The sequence below is a fragment of the Ahaetulla prasina genome, chromosome 7, assembly GCF_028640845.1.
Source record: "Ahaetulla prasina isolate Xishuangbanna chromosome 7, ASM2864084v1, whole genome shotgun sequence".
NCBI classification, from domain to species: domain Eukaryota; kingdom Metazoa; phylum Chordata; class Lepidosauria; order Squamata; family Colubridae; genus Ahaetulla; species Ahaetulla prasina.
The window spans coordinates 99889599-99907111 of record NC_080545.1 but is presented as its reverse complement, the minus strand read 5'-3'; the positions used below and the strand labels follow the sequence as shown (position 1 = coordinate 99907111).

The window sequence follows — 17513 nt, the reverse complement described above, 5'->3', positions numbered from 1 at the left end:
TGGCTGGGAGGGGAGGGGCAAGTAGAGGCCATCAAGGCAACCCTCGACGTGAGTGACATTGAGATGGCCCCTCCCGCCCAGCCACATGACCACCTAGCCATGCCCACCCAGCCGATCATTAGGCAGATCGTATTAGTGGTCCACATGATTTAAAATTATGAATTTAGTGGTCCCTGAGGTCCAAAAGGTTGGGGACCCCTGCTCTACAGGTAGTCCTCGAGTTACGACCACCACTGAGCCCAAAATTTATGTTGCTAAGGGCAACATTTGTTAAGTGATGTTTGTCCCCTTCGATGACTTCTCACAGTTGTTAAGCGAATCCTTGGATTTGTTTCCAGGTGCATTTAGAAGTTCCTGTTGTAATTTAGTCCCACTCTAAATTTGAAAAATAGCACACGCTAGCGAGCAAAAACTACAATCGTTCTGTTTCTTCCACAGTCTGGTGTTTTTGTTTAAATGGGAAAATTCCTCCGGTAAGGACTTTTGGGAAACCTGCAAAAAAGCAACGTAAGGACCAAAATGGGAGTCCTATTATAGACTCAGGAAAGATGCTTTAAAACAGGGGGTCTCCAACCTTGGCAACTTTAAGCCTGGTGGACTTCAACTCCCAGAATTCCCCAGCCAGCAAAGCTGGCTGGGGGATTCTGGGAGTTGAAGTCCACCAGGCTTAAAGTTGCCAAGGTTGGAGACCCCTGCTTTAAAATATTTGCCTTTCTCTGTAGTCAGATTTGGGGAATCCTTAACTGGTTTTGCCTAGTAGCTTGTGCAAAGCCATCTTATTAATACCCATGACGAACACGCATCTAATTGAAGAAGATTATAACCAGGTATAATAACACTTGGAGAAAATCCACCACTTGGTCTGAATTTTGCAACTAAGATTGAACTGGTTCCCTTAGAACTAGTCTGGCCACATTTCTTGCTGCATGCCATCTAGCTTCGACATTCCTGCGAGAGCTATTTATATTCGTGTCCCCCCAAAAAAGCAAAAAAAAACGTATTCTCGTAAATGGACGACATTTTTAGCAGATGTGCGCTGAGAATCCCAAGACAAGCTGTGGTGGACCAGACCAAGGCAGGTTCTGGGAACCCACAGCAGTGGGAACATAGCACTAGCAATACCACGTAGAGTTATATAGCGCTTCACAGGGGTTCCCAGCCCTCTCTTAAGCGGTTTACAGAGTCAGCCTCTTGCCCCCAACAATCTGGGTCCTCGTTTAACCAACCTCAGAAGTATGGGAAGGCTGAGTCAACCTGGAGCCCATCAGGATCGAACTGCTGGCAGTGGGTGGAGTTAGCTTGCAATACTGCATTCTCACCACTGTGAGAATCCTTCCCCTCACCTCACCTCCCATCCTTCCTTCCCCTCCCCTTCCTTCCCCTCCCCTCCCCCTCCTCCCCCTTCCTTCCTTTCTTCCTACCTACCTACCTACTTACCTTGAGCCAGCCAGGATCGAACCGCTGGCAATGGGCAGAGTTTGCCTGCAATACTACAGTCTCACCACTGTGCCACTACAGCCCTTCCTTCCTTCCTTCCTTCTTTGACCCGGTCAGGATCAAACTCCTGGCAGTGGGTGGAGTTAGCCTGCAATACTGCATTCCAACCACTGTGCCACCACGGCTCTTCCTTTCCCTTCTCACCCCTCCCCTTCCTTCCTTCCTTCGCCCTCCCTCCCCTTCCTTCCCGTCCCCTCCCCCTTCCTTCCTTCCTACCTACCTTGAGCCAGTCAGGATCAAACTGCTGGCAATGGACAGAGTTTGCCTGCAATACTGCAGTCTCACCACTGTGCCACTACAGATCTTCCTTCCTTCCTTCCTTCCTTCCTTCCTTCCTTCCTTCTGAATTCTGGGAGTTGAACTCCATAAGTCTTAAAGTTGCCGAGGTTGGATGTTCCCGATATACATAAAGTGACAGAACTCCATTCATCGGAGCCAATTATGATCCGTTGAAAACCTTGGAGCTACACATGTCCTTCACTCCTTCCTTACCACGCAAGGGATATATTCCCATCCTCCATTTTGTAGTGTGCAAACCATGAAAGGTTGTTTGCAACAAACATGGGAAACTGTGATTTTCCCACACTGGGGTGGAGAATTTGCTGCTAGATTAAGACTAGATTTGGAAGGGTTGAATAACAGAATCACAAGAGTTGGAAGGGACCTTGGAGGTCTTCTAGTCCAACCCCCTACTCAGGCAGGAGACCATACATCATTCCAGACAAATGCTATCCAGTCTCTTCTTAATCTCTTCTTTCCAATGAAAACAAGGAGGAAGGAGGTCAGGAGTAACGGAGAAAATGCAGTTTGATACTAATTCCCGATTTGCAGGAGCCAGATGTTTGCTGGCGTTGTTCTCTCTTATCGGTTTACCGGCCACAAAGGAGATAACCTAAAAAGGAAGTTTCTGTGGGTGGAAGAGCAGCAGAGCAAATCAAAGACAGGATGATGAAAGAAAGCTGCTGAATAGATAAAAGGAAAAAATGAATAAATCAGGAGCTGTCTGGTAGCATCTTTTCAGAGCTTTTAATTTCAGATGCCTTGTTTCATTTCTCATGTATGCTTATGGCTGGCTGGGGAATTCTGGGAACTGAAGTCCACCTGTCTTCAGGTTGCTGAGGAAGACTACTGTACAGGTAGTCCTCAACTTAACGGCCACGATTGAGCCCAACATTTCTGTTGCTAAGCGAGACATTTGTTCAGTGATTTATTTCACCACCTTTCTTGCCACCGTTGTTAAACGAATCCCTGCACTTGTTAAGTCAGTCACACGGTTGTTCAGTGAATCTGGCTTCCCCGTTGATTTGGTTTGTCAGAAGGTCGCAAAAGGGGATCGTGTGACCCCCCAGGGACACTGCGACCGTCATAAATACGAGGCAGTTGCCAAGCCTCTGAATGTAAATCACACGGCCATAGGGGTGCTCCAATGGTCAATAACTGCAAAACCGTCATAAGTCACATTTTTTCAGTACCATTGTTACTTTGAACCCATCGCTAAACGAACTGTTGTAAGTCGAGGACTACCTGAATTGATGAGGTAAATCATTTATGAGGTAAATCATTTATGAGGTCACGTGATCCCCTTTTGGGGCCTGATAACCAACGTCCCTTTGGCGAGGACGGTCGCTAAACGGGGCCAACCTCACTTCACCACCGCCTCGCTTTTTAGCCATGGAAATTTGAGGGCTCCGTTGCAATCCTAAGGCGTGGACGACCTGTACTGAAAATTGAGAAAAGATTCTTTTTTTTTTGAAAAAAAATGTATTATCGTATTCTCTTTTCTTCTTCTTTTTTTAAGAAACTTTTATTAACTTTTTATTGTTTACCTTTATTACTGCTTAATAGAACATGCTAATAATACTAAGCACTGGTAAATGTAAACAAGAGAAAATTAATTTTAAAAAAAAGAAAATATGATAATACAATTAAAAAAAACAATCTTTTCTCAAGGATGCTGGGGGTTTTTTTTCTTTTTTAAAAATTAATGTTTCGTCCTCTTTGGTTTGCCATGACTGTAATAGGGAAGAATGTTAAAAGCAAAGAACTTCAAAAGGGAACCTAAGCAGAACAAATAATTGTCCTCCCTCCTGGATTTTGGCAAACCCAAAGCCTTGAAGCCGAAATGTTTACTTTTTTACGTCAATTCTTAAAGATCAAGGGAAGAACAGCCCGGCCAGGCTCACCGAAAGCACTCAGACACACTGCTATATATTCCTTTCCTGCGGGATTGTTTTCATGGCCTTGGGCACTGCTTGGCAGTTATTATCTAAACTTTTTAAATTCCCTTCCTCCTTTTTTTCTCCCTCTCTCCAGTTGATCGTGTGAGGTACGATCAAAACCCATAGGAAATTCCCCCCCAAAAAACAAACAAAAACCAAGAGAAGTACTTGCAGAAGAACGGAACTGTCCATTTTTTTCAAGGTGCAAAATTATGGATTTTGATGTATAGATATTACAGATAAAATGATGCAGCCAGGATCAGCCTCCCCACCTCCAAGCGCGATCTGAACATCTGTCTTCATATTTCCTACTTAAGAATTTTATTTCTTAGATTTTTATCCTGCCTTTTTCATATTATAAGTCACTCAAGGTGGCGAACGTTCATAATACTTCTTCCCCCTCCTGTTTACCCCATAAACAACAATCCTGTGAGGTAGATTGGGCTGAGAGAGAGAGGGACGGGATCAAAATCACCCAGCTGGCTTTTATGCCTAAAGCAGGACTAGATTTCCCTGTCTCCTGGTGATTGGCCCAAAGTCACCCAGTTGGCTTCCATGCCTAAGGCAGGACTAGAACTCACCGTCTCCTGGTGATTGGGCCAAAGTCACCCAATGGGCTTTCATGCCTAAGGTGGGACTAGAACTCACATTCTCCTGGTGATTGGTTCAAAATCAGCCAGCTGGCTTTCATGCCTAAGGCGGGACTAGAACTCACTGTCTCCTGGTGCTTGGCCCAAAGTCAACCAGTTGGCTTCCATGCCTAAGGCGGGACTAGAACTCACTATCTTCTGGTGATTGGCCCAAAGTCACTTAGCTGGCTTTTGTGCCTGAGGCAGGACTAGAACTCAACATCTGGTGATTGGCCCAAAGATAACCAGACAAATTTGATGCCTAAGCCAGGACTAGAACTCACCATCCCCTGGTAATTTGGCCCAAAATCACCCAGTCAGTTTTGATTCCCAAGCACGAGACTAGAACTCACCGTCTCCTGGTGATTGGCCCAAAGACATCCAGACAGCTTTGATGCCTAAGGCGGGACTAGAACTCACCGTCTCCTGGTGATTTGGTACTCAGGGAGATTTACATTTTTATACTTAGACGTGGGTTTCTTTCTTTTTCCTTTTTTCCTGTTGCATCCTGAACACTTTTATTTAGTGCGTCTTTGTTTTTATAGCTTGAGTGCCGCTCAGATTATATTTTCATAAGAAAGCCTGACAGTTTTGGGAAACCCCACTAAGTACCTATCTGAACTTGGGAGGTGGGGGGTGTTTCCTGTACCCACCCATAACCTTCCTTAAAAGCCGTTCCTTTCATTCATTCATTCATTGGTTTCCTTAATGGAGCTGCTTCTAAATATAGGGCAGCCCTGCTGATAAGGCTGGCGGAAGGAGGGGGGAAAAATTGAATACGTGGGAATAGGGAAGAGGAAGTTAGTTTACGGAGATCCAACTTCCTTGATTGCTCGGATGAATTACCTGGTCTTCCTCATTAGGCCTGATGGAGAGATAACAGGAAAAGCAAAGGGTTTGTGCAGGTATCAGTACTCCTCAAGTTACAGCCATTCGTTTAGTAACGGTTCAGAGTTACAGCGCCCCTGAAAAAACTTAATTTAGGACTGTTTTTTCACACTTACAGCTTATATTAAAAGTGGGAAAATTCCGAAGTGACTTATCTAGGTTTTGTTTTTTTTTAACATCTCAGAAACCTGCCATTTTAACAGGGCTGTGTAGACTTTTTTTTTTATATCCGACTCTGAAACGGAGCTGAATTCAGGGTTAAAGCACCGGGGCGCCAGAAATCCTTGGCCTGGAATTGTCACCGTACAGCTAGTCCTCGACTTGCGACAAGAAGACAGCCCGACATTTCCATGCTGTTAAGTGAGCTGGGACCCAGTTTATGATTTTGCTCGACAGTCGTTTTAAGTGTGAGGACTGGTTATAAATCACTTTTTCAGTGCCGTTGCAATTTCGAACGCTCACTAAATAGAGTGAGAACTATCCATAACCTCCTCGTGGTAACAGCAGTTTGATAGCGAAGCCTGCTCAGGACTACCTCTACAGCTTGCAAAGTTAGCATTGCTTGGTGGTCTCCTTTCCGGCTCGCTTTTTGCAAGCCGCAAAGATTAGAAGCCGTAGGTGGTTTGTTTTGGCTTTGGATTCAGGAGAACCTCTAGCTAAGATTCTGTGTAGTTCTGAGAACCCCCATATCCCAGTCCTGGCTGCCCCCCTGCCCCAGGAATCTCCATGCAGGATGTTTTGGATGCAGGTAAGTGGAGGGGGCGCGCGGAGGCTCAGGTAGGGCGAAAAACAGGCCTACTGGAAGTTCGGGAAGAGGGCCTCCAGAGCCTGGGGAAGCTGTTTTCGCCCTCCTGGAGGCTCAAGGAAAGCCTCTGGAGCCCGAGGAGGGTGAAAAACAGGCCTCCCGCAAGTTCGGGAAGGCCAGAAACAGGGCCGTTTCAGGCCTCCAGAGCCTGAGGAGGCCATTTTTGCCCTACCAGAGACTCAAGGAAAGCCTCCATATATTGACCATCAATTGTGTTGTAAACGTTGTACCTTGATGAAGGTATCTTTTCTTTTATGTACACTGAGAGCATATGCACCAAGACAAATTCCTTGTGTGTCCAATCACACTTGGCCAATAAATTCTATTCTATTCTATTCTATTCTATTCTATTCTATTCTATTCTATTCTATTCTATTCTATTCTATTCCAGAGAGGGCAAAAAAAAACACACCTCCCGTGGTGCAGGAGGCTGACTAGGCCATGCCCACCCAGCAACCAGGCAGAGAACCCCTTGCTAAAATTTTTGAAGCCCACCTGTTACAAATCATTCCCGTGCCTGTTTGCCAACTGTTGTGTTATCTGAAAGCAGCAAGCTTTCATGATTTAGTTCTGTCTATACATCTGACCCTTCCGTTTGGCTATCTTTAAATGGCACTAACTAAATTGAACTAACCTATATAATAATAATATAATAATATAACAACAGAGTTGGAAGGGACCTTGGAGGCCTTCTAGTCCAACCCCCTGCCCAGGCAGGAAACCCTACACCATCTCAGACAGATGGCTATCCAACATTTTCTTAAAAATTTCCAGTGTTGGGGCATTTACAACTTCTGCAGGCAAGTTGTTCCACTTATTATTTGTTCTAACTGTCAGGAAATTTCTCCTTAGTTCTAAGTTGCTTCTCTCCTTGATCAGTTTCCACCCATTGCTTCTTGTTCTACCCTCAGGTGCTTTGGAGAATAGTTTGACTCCCTCTTCTTTGTGGCAACCCCTGAGATATTGGAACACTGCTATCATGTCTCCCCTGGTCCTTCTTTTCATTAAACTAGACATACCCAGTTCCTGCAACCGTTCTTCATATGTCTTAGCCTCCAGTCCCCTCATCATCTTTGTTGCTCTTCTCTGCACTCTTTCTAGAGTCTCAGCATCTTTTTTACCTAAGCAGAGTTTAGGTTAACTCTCTGTGCTGGGGGGGAGGGGGAGGGGAGGAATCCATAAATTGAAGTGGATTAAATTACGTTGTGCAAACACAGCCTTGCCAGAAGGCTGAGCTCTTCTTAATTTTTGGATAAGGGCCAACCTTAGTCCTTATCAACTCTTTGGAGAGCTGGATTTGCACAATACCCTCGGCTATAAATCTGCCAATTACATTTTCACTGAGTCAATCGTGTGAACCCAGCTGGCGGCTCAAACACAGACAGTCCTCGACCTACGACCGCAGTCGAGTCCCAGCGTTTGCTGAGCAAGCCAGCGGTTAAGTAGGCTTTGCCCTGTTTTACGACCTTCCGCCACAGCGGTTAAGTGAATCACGGCAGCTGTTACGTTAGTCCCACGGTTGTTAAGCGAATCCTGCTTTCCCCCGTTGACTTTGCTTGTCCGAAGGTCTCCAAGGGGGGATCACGTGACCCCGGCAACCGTCATACATTACAAACCTGTCGCCAAGCACCTGAATTTTGATCATGTGACCAAAGGGATGCTGCAACGGTCGTTAAGTGTGGAAAAAATAGTCATAAGTCACTTTTTTTCAGTGCTGTTGCAACCTTGGTCACTCAGTGAATAGTTCAAGTTGAGAACTAAGGTAACTCTATAGCAGGGGTCTCCAACCTTGGTCCCTTTAAGACTTGCGGACTTCAACTCCCAGAGTTCCTCAGCCAGCTTTGCTGGCTGAGGGACTCTGGGAGTTGAAGTCCGCAAGTCTTAAAGGGATCAAGGTTGGAGTCCCCTGCTCTATAGCTATATTCATAGAATTGAAGGGCCTCTGGTGGCTCAGACTGCTAAGACAGTCTGTTATTATTAACACAGCTGCTTGCAATTACTGCAGGTTCAAGCCCCACCAGGCCCAAGGTTGACTCAGCCTTCCATCCTTTATAAGGTAGGTAAAACGAGGACCCAGATTGTTGGGGGCAATAAGTTGACTTTGTATATAATATACAAATGGATGAAGACTATTGCTTAACATAGTGTAAGCCGCCCTTAGTCTTCGGAGAAGGGCAGGATATAAATGCAAAAAAATTTAAAAAAATTAAAAAAATACATTCCCCCAGAACTTACTCAAGTAAGATTCATTGGCTGCATTTTTGTGACATGCCATAGCATAAATTGTCAGTCACACAACACTCCCTCCCCCATCCCCTCATGTGTCACACACCAACTTTTCCCTGGAAAATGGAGAAATCCCTAAAAGGCCAAACAAAGTTCTTGGTATTAGAAACCTATTCCACATTCAAGTAATTTCCAGTTAATGAGCCCAACGTGTGCTTCAGAGTAGCCCCCAACATAGAATAGAATTTTTATCGGCCAAGTGTGATTGGACACACAAGGAATTTGTCTTGGTGCAGATGCTCTCAGTGTACATAAAAGAAAAGATACGTTCATCAAGGTACAACATTTACAACACAATTGATGGTCAATATATCAATATAAATCATAAGGATTGCCAGGATTCCATAAGGATTCCAAACATCTGGAACCTTGTGGAAATGAGAAAAAAAAACACTCTGGTTCTTGAATATTTGCTGGTTTTGTCTAAATAAGAGCCAGTAGTGTACCTTCCCTGCCTCTCTACAAAGCAAACCCAGGCTCCTCCAGCTGTTGAACATCTGGGGGAGGGGGGAAGTCGGTTTATTTGATGTTGCCTAGCGCTTCCAGGCCTTTGCTAGACTTTCATTAGAAATAGCCACCAGGCTTCAAATCGCAGGGTCCATTGCTAAACAGTCCTCAAATAGAGAAACTCCTGCTGCCGTGTGTGTTAATCCCTCGGGGTGTGTGTGTGTGTGTTTGTGTGTCCACAGGTGTCTGTCTCCCATCTAGAGGGGGTTCAGAGCCCATAGTCTGATTAAAGGGGCTCCTCCTTCGGCCAGTTACAAGAGCAGTTTGTGTGGCCAAGTCAGTTTGCGTATCCTTGTGTTCTTGAGTAGCGCCAGGAAACCCGGTAGGACCGACTGCCCTGGGTTCTTGCAGAGAAGGGACACACACACCAGTCTAGGAGCAGATGGTCAATACAGGAAAATATTTGTAGCTCAGGGTTGAACTGTGGGGTCTTGGTGTTCTCTGAGCTGGGTGGGTTTCTTGCAGACGTTTCAGGACCCAACTAGGTAACGTCATCAGTGCTAGGTTTGCAGAGAGGAGGAGGAAGAGGAGAAAGGAGAAAGAAAGGGACTGTGGGCTCCTTGATGCTCTCTGAGCTTGGTGGTTTTCTTTCAGACGTTTCATGACCCAACTAGGTAACGTCATCAGTGCTAGAAGATGGGGGGAGTTTGTGAGAAGAGGAGGAGGAAAAGGATTGTGGGGTCTTTTGGTGCACTCGGTGGTTTTCTTGCAGATGTTTAATTCCCCAATTAGGTAACACCATCAGTGCTTAAAAGGGTGTGGGGAGAGGAGGGCTGCGATGCCTGTGGGGTGCTTGGTGTTGGCTGAGCTTGCTTGTTTTGTTGAAGACGTTTCATGACCCAACTAGGTAACATCATCAGTGCTAAAAGGGAGGGGATGTTGTGGAGAAAAGGAGGCGGAGCGGGGAGGACAACGACGACTGTGGGGTCCTTGGGGGCTCTCTGAGCTTGGTGGTTTGCTTGCAGGCGTCTCATGACCCAACTAGGTAACGTAATCATTGTCAGAAGGAAGTGGGGTTTGAGGACAGGAGGGAAGGAAGGAAGGAAGGAAGGAAGGAAGGAAGAAGGAAGGAAGGAGAGGACGACTGGGGGGTCCTTGATGCTGTCTTGAGTTTGGCTCTTTGCTTGCAAGACGTTCCACGCTCCAAACTAGGTCACAACCATCAGTGCAGGAGCAGGTCAATAACAGTATAACAGAGTTGAAAGGGACCTTGGAGGTCATCCAGTCCAACCCATTGCTCACACGGGAGATCCGCCCTAGGGATTCGAACCTGCGAACTGCCGACCTTTCTGATCGACCAGCTCAAGTGTCTTAGCCACCGAGCACGTGTCTTGCAAAGGCCAGTTCCCCACAGTTGCAATACAGGTGCTTACAAGCTCTCCTCCGCCCCTTGCGGGACCCAGGAGCCGGATTGCCGGGGACGCCAAAGCGGCCGATGCGCGGGCGCCAGGTTGCAACTCCAGCCGAGAGCGCGGTTTCCATTCCCTCCCCCCTCCCTCCCAGCCAAGGTGCGCGGGCAACCTGAGCCTGGGGGGGCGGAGCCCTTTTCCCCCCCACAGCCAATGGCCGCCCGGCCTCCGAAGCCGCGCCCCCTCCCGCGCCTCGTGGCCACGCCCCCTCCGCTTGGATTGCGCGGCGCGGCGCGGCGGCGCTCAGTCGGCGAGAGAATCCCAGAAGGCGAAGTCATGCCGCTCCCGTTTGGCCAGCCGGGCTCCGGCCGCCGGGAAGCGCCGGGCATGGGCTCGGACCAGTAGCCGTCCTTCCTTTCCGTCCGGTGGATTTAAGGCGGGCTGGGGTGGAGGACAGGACAGCGCAGGGCAGCCGGAGGACATGGTAGCGCACGATGACGCCGGGGGGCTGCTGCCCATTAAGCGGACTATCCGGGTGATCGACGCGCAGAACCAGACCTTCCGCGAGCAGGAGGTAAACGCGGGGGGAGCCCTATTAGCAAAGCGGGGCGGCCGGGACCCCCTTCGCCCGCTTCCCGGGGGTTGCACCCACGATGCTTCTCCAGTCCCAGCCCGCTTGGTTGCCCGTCTGCCGTTGCGGCTCATGGCTTCTGCCGCCGCCGCCTTCTAAGAGCGGCTGGTCGGTGCTGACTCAGCTCGCCCGGGGCTGTGCCGGACGCGTGGGAAGTTTCGGGCGCGGGGAGGAAAGCCGGCCGCCTTTCAGACTGCCGTGCGAACGCGGGTGCAAAAAAAAAAAAAGGTTGTCGGAACGAGTTTTTGATTTGATTTTATATTTTATGAATTTTCCGCGCCGCCCCTTCTCTCCTGCACGCGACGAAGTTTCATTTGAACGTATCCCGATGAGCGGACATTTAAAGTTGAGAATCCAGTTTCGATATTCTATATTCTCTGGGCGGCTGGAAGTTGCATTGCGGGATTTTTGCTAAACCTTTTTTTCCCCTGGTTAAAAAGGAGAATTTTTAAAACACCTGGGTTTCTCTCCTCTCTCCGTTTACTTTTTCTTTTTCAAAGTTTCTAAACGGACTTTTTTTTTTTTAAAGGTGTTATTAGGTGCAGCTGCATTGGAAAAGGTGGGGGGGGGTATCTGAAAAGGACAATTTTCTTACATTGTTTTTAGAATAGAATAGAATAGAATTTATTGGCCAAGTGTGATTGGACACACAAGAAATTTGTTTTGGTGCATATGCTCTCAGTGTACATAAAAGAAAAAGAAAAAAAAATACCTTCATCAAAGGCACAACATTTACAACACAAATGATGGTCATAGGTTGCAATTTAACCCTTAATGATAGCAACAAAAAGTTACAGTCATAAGTGGAAAGAGATGGGTGATGGGAACGATGAGAAGATTAATAGTAGTGCAGATTCAGTAAATAGTTTGACAGTGTTGAGGGAATTATTTGTTTAGCAGAGTGATGGCCTTCGGGGAAAAACTGTTCTTGTGTCTAGTTGTTCTGGTGTGCGGTGCTCTATAGCGTCGTTTTGAGGGTAGGAGTTGAAACAGTTTATGTCCAGGGTGTGAGGGTTAGTTTGCCGTTTAAGGAACTTTGAAGCAAGTGAGGCTTAGTCAGTGGAGGGTCTGACTTTTTCCCCTTTCTCTGTTTCTGCTCATCGTGTATCATTCCGTGCAATTAAAATGGAAGGAGTTTGGGGGGAGGGAGAGAATTTTTGTTTCTTGGGTTTCCCTTTTGCAAAGGAACCAATTCATGCAATTCAGGTGCTTCTTATGTCAATTCAATCAGTGCTGGCTTCACTTCTTTTAAGTTGGTTTATTTATACAGGTGCATGAGAGCTGTCCCTTTCACAGGCTCCAAAAAGGCACCTTTAATAAAAAAAAATTAAGGTGCCTTTTATTGGCTGCCCATCTTACCACGGGCTAACTCTAGGCGGCTTTCAATATTTAAGAAGATGAAATAAAATATGACAAAAATAGAAATCTATTTTTGTCTTCTCTTTATGATGTGACCCCTCTAAAACTTTTTTTTTTTAAAGTTGTGGGTTTTGTTCTGCTCGGTCGTGTATCATCAAATGGAAGGGAGGCAAAAAAACCCACAACCCTTTGTTTCTTGGACTTCCTCCACAAAATGAACCAATTCATGTGAAGAGAGTGTACTTCTCACTTAAAAATGCAGGCATTGATGGCTTTGATTTCTTGTAAGTTGGTTTATTTATATCAGGGGTCTCCAACCTTGTCAACTTTAAGACTTGTGGACTTCAACTCCCAGAATTCCTCAGCCAGCTTTGCTGGCTGAGGGATTCTGGGAGTTAAAGTCCACAAGTCTTAAAAGTTGACAAGGTTGGAGACCCCTGATTTATATGAATGAATGAGAGCTACCCCTAAAAAGCCGCCTCATTTTTATTTGTTTATTCCATTATTTAAATACATTTATTGGCCGCCCTTCTTACCACAGGGTGGCTTACAACATTAAAAAAAAAAAGAAAGTACAAATTTTAAAAATGTAGAAAAATAGAAATGCGCAAAAAAAATAGAAGTATATTTTTGCCTCCATTTCATGATCACACACACACGGTAAAACCTTTTTGGAAGTTGTGGGTGTGCTCACGTGCCCCGGTCCGATAACAACATGTGATGTAATCATTTGAATCCCACAAAATGCATCGCCCGGAGATATTATCTGAAGTCATAGTCATAAGAATGCCGGAGTCAAAAAGAAAAAAAGAAAGAAAGAAATCTCACACCAATGACAGCTTGTGACATGAGACATCCTTTCCGGAGACGTTTTGGTTTCCCTGTGATTCACGGTTCTTCTTTAGAAAGGTGGAACTTCTCCGGGCTCCCCTCTCAGTGTTTTTTTGGACGCTGATGAAGAGAAAACAAAGCTCAGGATTTCTCTCAGTAAGTTTCTGCCTTTGTTTGTTCTGGGTTTTTTCTTTCTTTCTGGGCTTCAGGCAAGAGTTGATCCTCAAGTTAGACAGGTTACCGGTAAAAGAGAAGATTTGTACCTCAGGGTTCTTGGTGCTCTTTTTGCTGGGTGGCTTTTCTTGGAGACCTTTAATGGCCCAACTAGGTAACATCATCATCACTGCTAGAAGGGAGGAGGGTTTGTTGAGAGGAGGAGGAGGACTGAGGGGTCCTTTGAGCTTGGTGGCTTTTTTTGAAGACGTTTCATGACCCAACTAGGTAACACCATCAGTGCCAGAAGGCAGTGGATTTTCTTGAGAGGAGGAGGACTGTGGGGTCTTTGGTACTCTCTTGAGTTTGGTGTTTTTCTTGAAGACGTTTCATGACCCAACTAGGTAACATTGTCAGTGCTAGAAGGGAGTTGGGATTTGCAGAGTGGAAGAGGAAGAAGGGGAGAAAGGAGGAGGAGGAGGAAGAAAGGGACTGGGGTCCTTGCTGCTCTCTGAGGTCGGTTTCCTTGCAGACGTTTCATGACCCAACTAGGTAACATCATCAGTGCTAGAAGGGAGTGAGGTTTGTTGGGAGGAGTAGAGGAGGATGAGTGCTCTCTTGAGTTTGATGGGTATTTTTGAAGACGTTTCATGACCCAACTTGGTAACATCATCAGTGCTAGAAGGGAGGGGGGTTTGCGAGGAGGAGGAGGACGACGACGACGACCATGGGGTCCTTGATGCTCTCTGAGCTTGGTGGTTTTCTTGAAGACGTTTCATGACCCAACTAGGTAACATAATCAGTGCTAGAAGGGAGGGGGGTTTGCAGGGAGGAGGGGGAGGAGGAGGAGGAGGAGGACGATGACTGTGGGGTCCTTGGTGCTCTCTGAGCTTGGTGGTTTTCTTGCAAACGTTTCATGACCCAACTAGGGAACATCCTCAGTGCTAGAAGGTGCTCGTATGTAACCAGAGAACAAACCCCACTGCCTTCTAGCACTGATGATGTTACCGGGTTGGGTCATGAAACGTCTGCGAGAAAATAAACCAAGTTCAGAGAACACCAAGGACCCCCCCCCACACACACACACCCCATGGCGAAGCACACTTTTTAGTCGTAACGCCAAGTAAACACCTTGGCATCAATTCAAAGTGTGCAGTCTGTGCCAGCCTTCGCCTAACCCTTGTGGGATTGAGGTTTGGCTCCCAGGTATGTTGCCGAGCGTCGAATTCTGCCTCTGGCTCGTTGGCGTGTTTGTTATTTACGTCATGGTCAGGTGTTTTCAACCTTTGTTTGTTTCCGCGCATAATGTGTCAGCTTCAAGCCTCTTTCGAACGCGAGGTGGGCGTGCTCTCCCTAGCGCTGAAATTCTGGGGAAAAAATATATTTTGAAACCTCCCGTGTGGTTTCCCCCTCCTTCCCCATTGTTCTGTTTTTTTCTTCTTTATTGGAAAGTGAAAGTTGGTTTACTGAAAAACTGGCAAAGATTTCACAGAGATCTCCCTCCCTCCCTCCTTGTTTTTGCCTGAAACTTAACTTAAAAAACTAATTTAAGTGTAAATGGTTGGGCCGATAGCTGTCGAAAGTCCAAAAGTTTGCTGTTCTTTTTCTTTTTACCTTTTTTTTCTTTCTTTTTTTTTTTGCTAGCAGGAAATGTTGAATAAATCTCTTCAAAGTAAAAAAATAAATAAAAAAAAATAGTTACAATAGTCCATTGTGGTATTGACATTGTGTGGTTTTGATGCCGTCTTATCTTGGGTGTGATGGACAGCTGGGTTATAGTTCTCTCAATGGCACAGAGAGAGTGAGGTTTGCCCCGTTTTGCGACCTTTCTTGGCCCGGTCATTAAGTGACTCTGACTCCTCATTGACATTGCTTGTCAGAAGGTCGCAAAAGGAGATCACGTGACCTGGAACGCTGCAACCCGTCATAAGTATGAGCCAGTGACTGAGCGTCTGAATTTTGATCACGTGACCACGGGGTTGCTCCGATGGTCGTAATTGTGAAAAACGGCCATAAGTCACTTTGTTCAGTGCCGCTGTAACTTCAGACGGTCACTAAACGAACTGTTATTCACACAGTCCTCACTAAACGAGGACTATGTGAATCTTCCGTTTCTGAAAAATTCTAGCTCTTAGGTATCATCTTCTCTTCCATCCAGTTCTGCCATTAAACAAGAATATTATTTATTTGCAGAACTTACACCAGTAGTTCTTGAGTTACGACCATCATTTAGCAACCGTTAATATGGACTTTCTAGGGCCTGTTTAGAACCCAAATCTGAAGTTCTCTCTCTCTCACACACACACACCTACGTCACATGTCACATGACATTTTAGGCACCTGGCAACTGCCTCACACTTACAGCTGTTTCCGGTGTCTCGTGGGCATCCAACGGTGACTTGTGACATTTTGTGGCCAGAAACACAGATTGACTTCCAGTTTTCTGCCAAAAAAATACCCATTGTGGACAATGGATTCGCTTAGCGGTTGCGGTGGTTCACTTAATGACCATCAACACACACACCCCAAATTGCAAAATCGGGCATGGTCCACTTACTGACCAGCACCACTTACAACTCTAACCTTGGGCTCAATTATGGTCGTAAGTCGAGGACTACCTGTATGGTTCTTGTGCTTATAAGACTAGTTTGTGAGACAGGTAGCTGAGAACAACCTATAAAGAAAGAGCAGGTTAAAAACAAAAACACTGAATTTTAGGGATATGGGGGTTTAATATCTGAATCCCCCCCCCCAGCCCCTATCTCTATAGAAAGGGCATTTTTCAGCCCTCTAAGATACAGAATAAACTTAATAAATTCTAAATCAGGGTTTGCCAAGACTGGACAACCCTGGTTAGGAATTTTTTTTAAAAAAAACCTTATTCTGCTTGGCTGGGGAATTCTGGGAGTTGAAGTCCACAGGTCTTAAAAGTTGCCAAAGTTGGATGCCCCTGTTCTGAATTACAGAATTATAAAGAAATCCGGGTGGCCCTTTGCTCTTTTAGGCATGTTACTTTGGTGTAGGCGCCTGTGGTTCCTTTATCTTCCAGCAACAAGAATCGATCCTGGTTGGGGCTCTCTCCTCTCTCTCTTCCCCCCCCCCCCAGTTAAGTGGAATGCATGACCTCATTCCTTAATATTCTTCGGCATCTCGATCCCCCAGCAAAAGGCTCTGTTCTTTGTTCGCTAATTTCTGAGTCTTGAACTCTTGCATCGCTCAGCCTTTTTCAGCCGGACTTTCCTCTTTTGGTCCACTTCCTTTTTCCTGCAAGGGATTTAGAAAGCGTGGAAAAAACCATCCTGTCTGCAAATTCGGGGCTCCCCACCCACCCTCCTCCCCGAAAAGTGCTGAAGAAGAAAAGTTCTGAAGACCCCCAGTTTATTCATCCCACTTCCATTGTCCCTAATGGGCTGGGCTTCTCCAGACTAAAAAAATAAAGACCCCCTTTGAGGGAGGGAGAGGGGGAAGGGAGGGAGAGAAGGAAGGAGAGAGGGAGAGACAAAGAAGGAGAGAGAGGAGGAAGAAAGGAAGGAAGGAGAAGGGAAGGAAGAAGAGAGAGAAGGAAGAAAGAGGGAGGAAGGAAGGAAGGAGAGGGAAAAGGAAGCAAGGAGAGAGGGGAGGAGAAAAAGAAGAAGGGAAGGGAAGAGAGAGAAGGAAGAAGAGGGAAAAGAAAGCAAGGAGAGACGGAAAGAAGGAGAGGGAGAGAAGGGAAGGAAGGAGAGAGAAGGACGGAAGAAGAGGGAAAAGGAAACAAGGGAGAGAGAGAAGGAAGAAAGGAGAGAGGGGAGAGAGAGAAGGAAGGGGAGAAAAAAGCAAGGAGAGGGAGAGAAGGGAGGGAGTGATGGAAGGAAGGAGAGAGGGAATAAGGAAGGAAGGAAACCCATGCTCCACCATGAACCGTGGGTGACATCCGATCCCACATGGGCCCTTCTGAGCTTTGCAGGAGAGAAATTTGGGCGATTTCTCGAAGTCAAAAAGTTTGGGAGACCACTCGGTCGTGCTTGGCCTTGAAGGAAAACCAGACAACAGCACAACCACGCTCTGGTGTTTCGCCCAGTCTGCTCAGCCAAGAGATTTTGTTTAGCATCCCCTGATTGAACAACCTGTAATTGGCCACCTTCCTACGACATCCTCAGTCGTAAACTATGGTTTGCAAACCGCATTGGCAACAATGCTTGTAGCCCAGGAGGAAAACCCATGTCGATTCAAGAAGGTTTTGGCTTCTTTTGAGCTCTTTCTCGTGTCGCCCCTGGTCTTGTGACGAAGTCAGACAAAGATAGCGGCAGTTCCCCCCCCCCCCCCCCCCACTGGAAATAAAAGTTAACGCAACCCACACCCACTCTGAGCAACACAAAAGTA

General features: G+C 46.4%; 1 protein-coding gene across 5 annotated transcripts in view; it reads left to right on the top strand.

The window, feature by feature from the left end:
• The window catches only part of NET1 (neuroepithelial cell transforming 1), a 103883-nt gene that overhangs the window by 64630 nt on the left and 21740 nt on the right, over positions 1–17513 (top strand). The window contains exon 1 of one of the 5 annotated variants that reach the window (XM_058191843.1): positions 10493–10754. The exons of 3 other annotated variants lie outside the window; for them this stretch is intronic. In XM_058191843.1, the coding sequence (XP_058047826.1) occupies positions 10662–10754 (93 nt within the window). In that variant the 5' untranslated portion in view covers positions 10493–10661. Of the gene's footprint in view, positions 1–10492; positions 10755–12967; positions 13158–17513 lie in introns of those variants that run through there. One more of the 5 variants, XM_058191844.1, reaches the window with a different exon arrangement.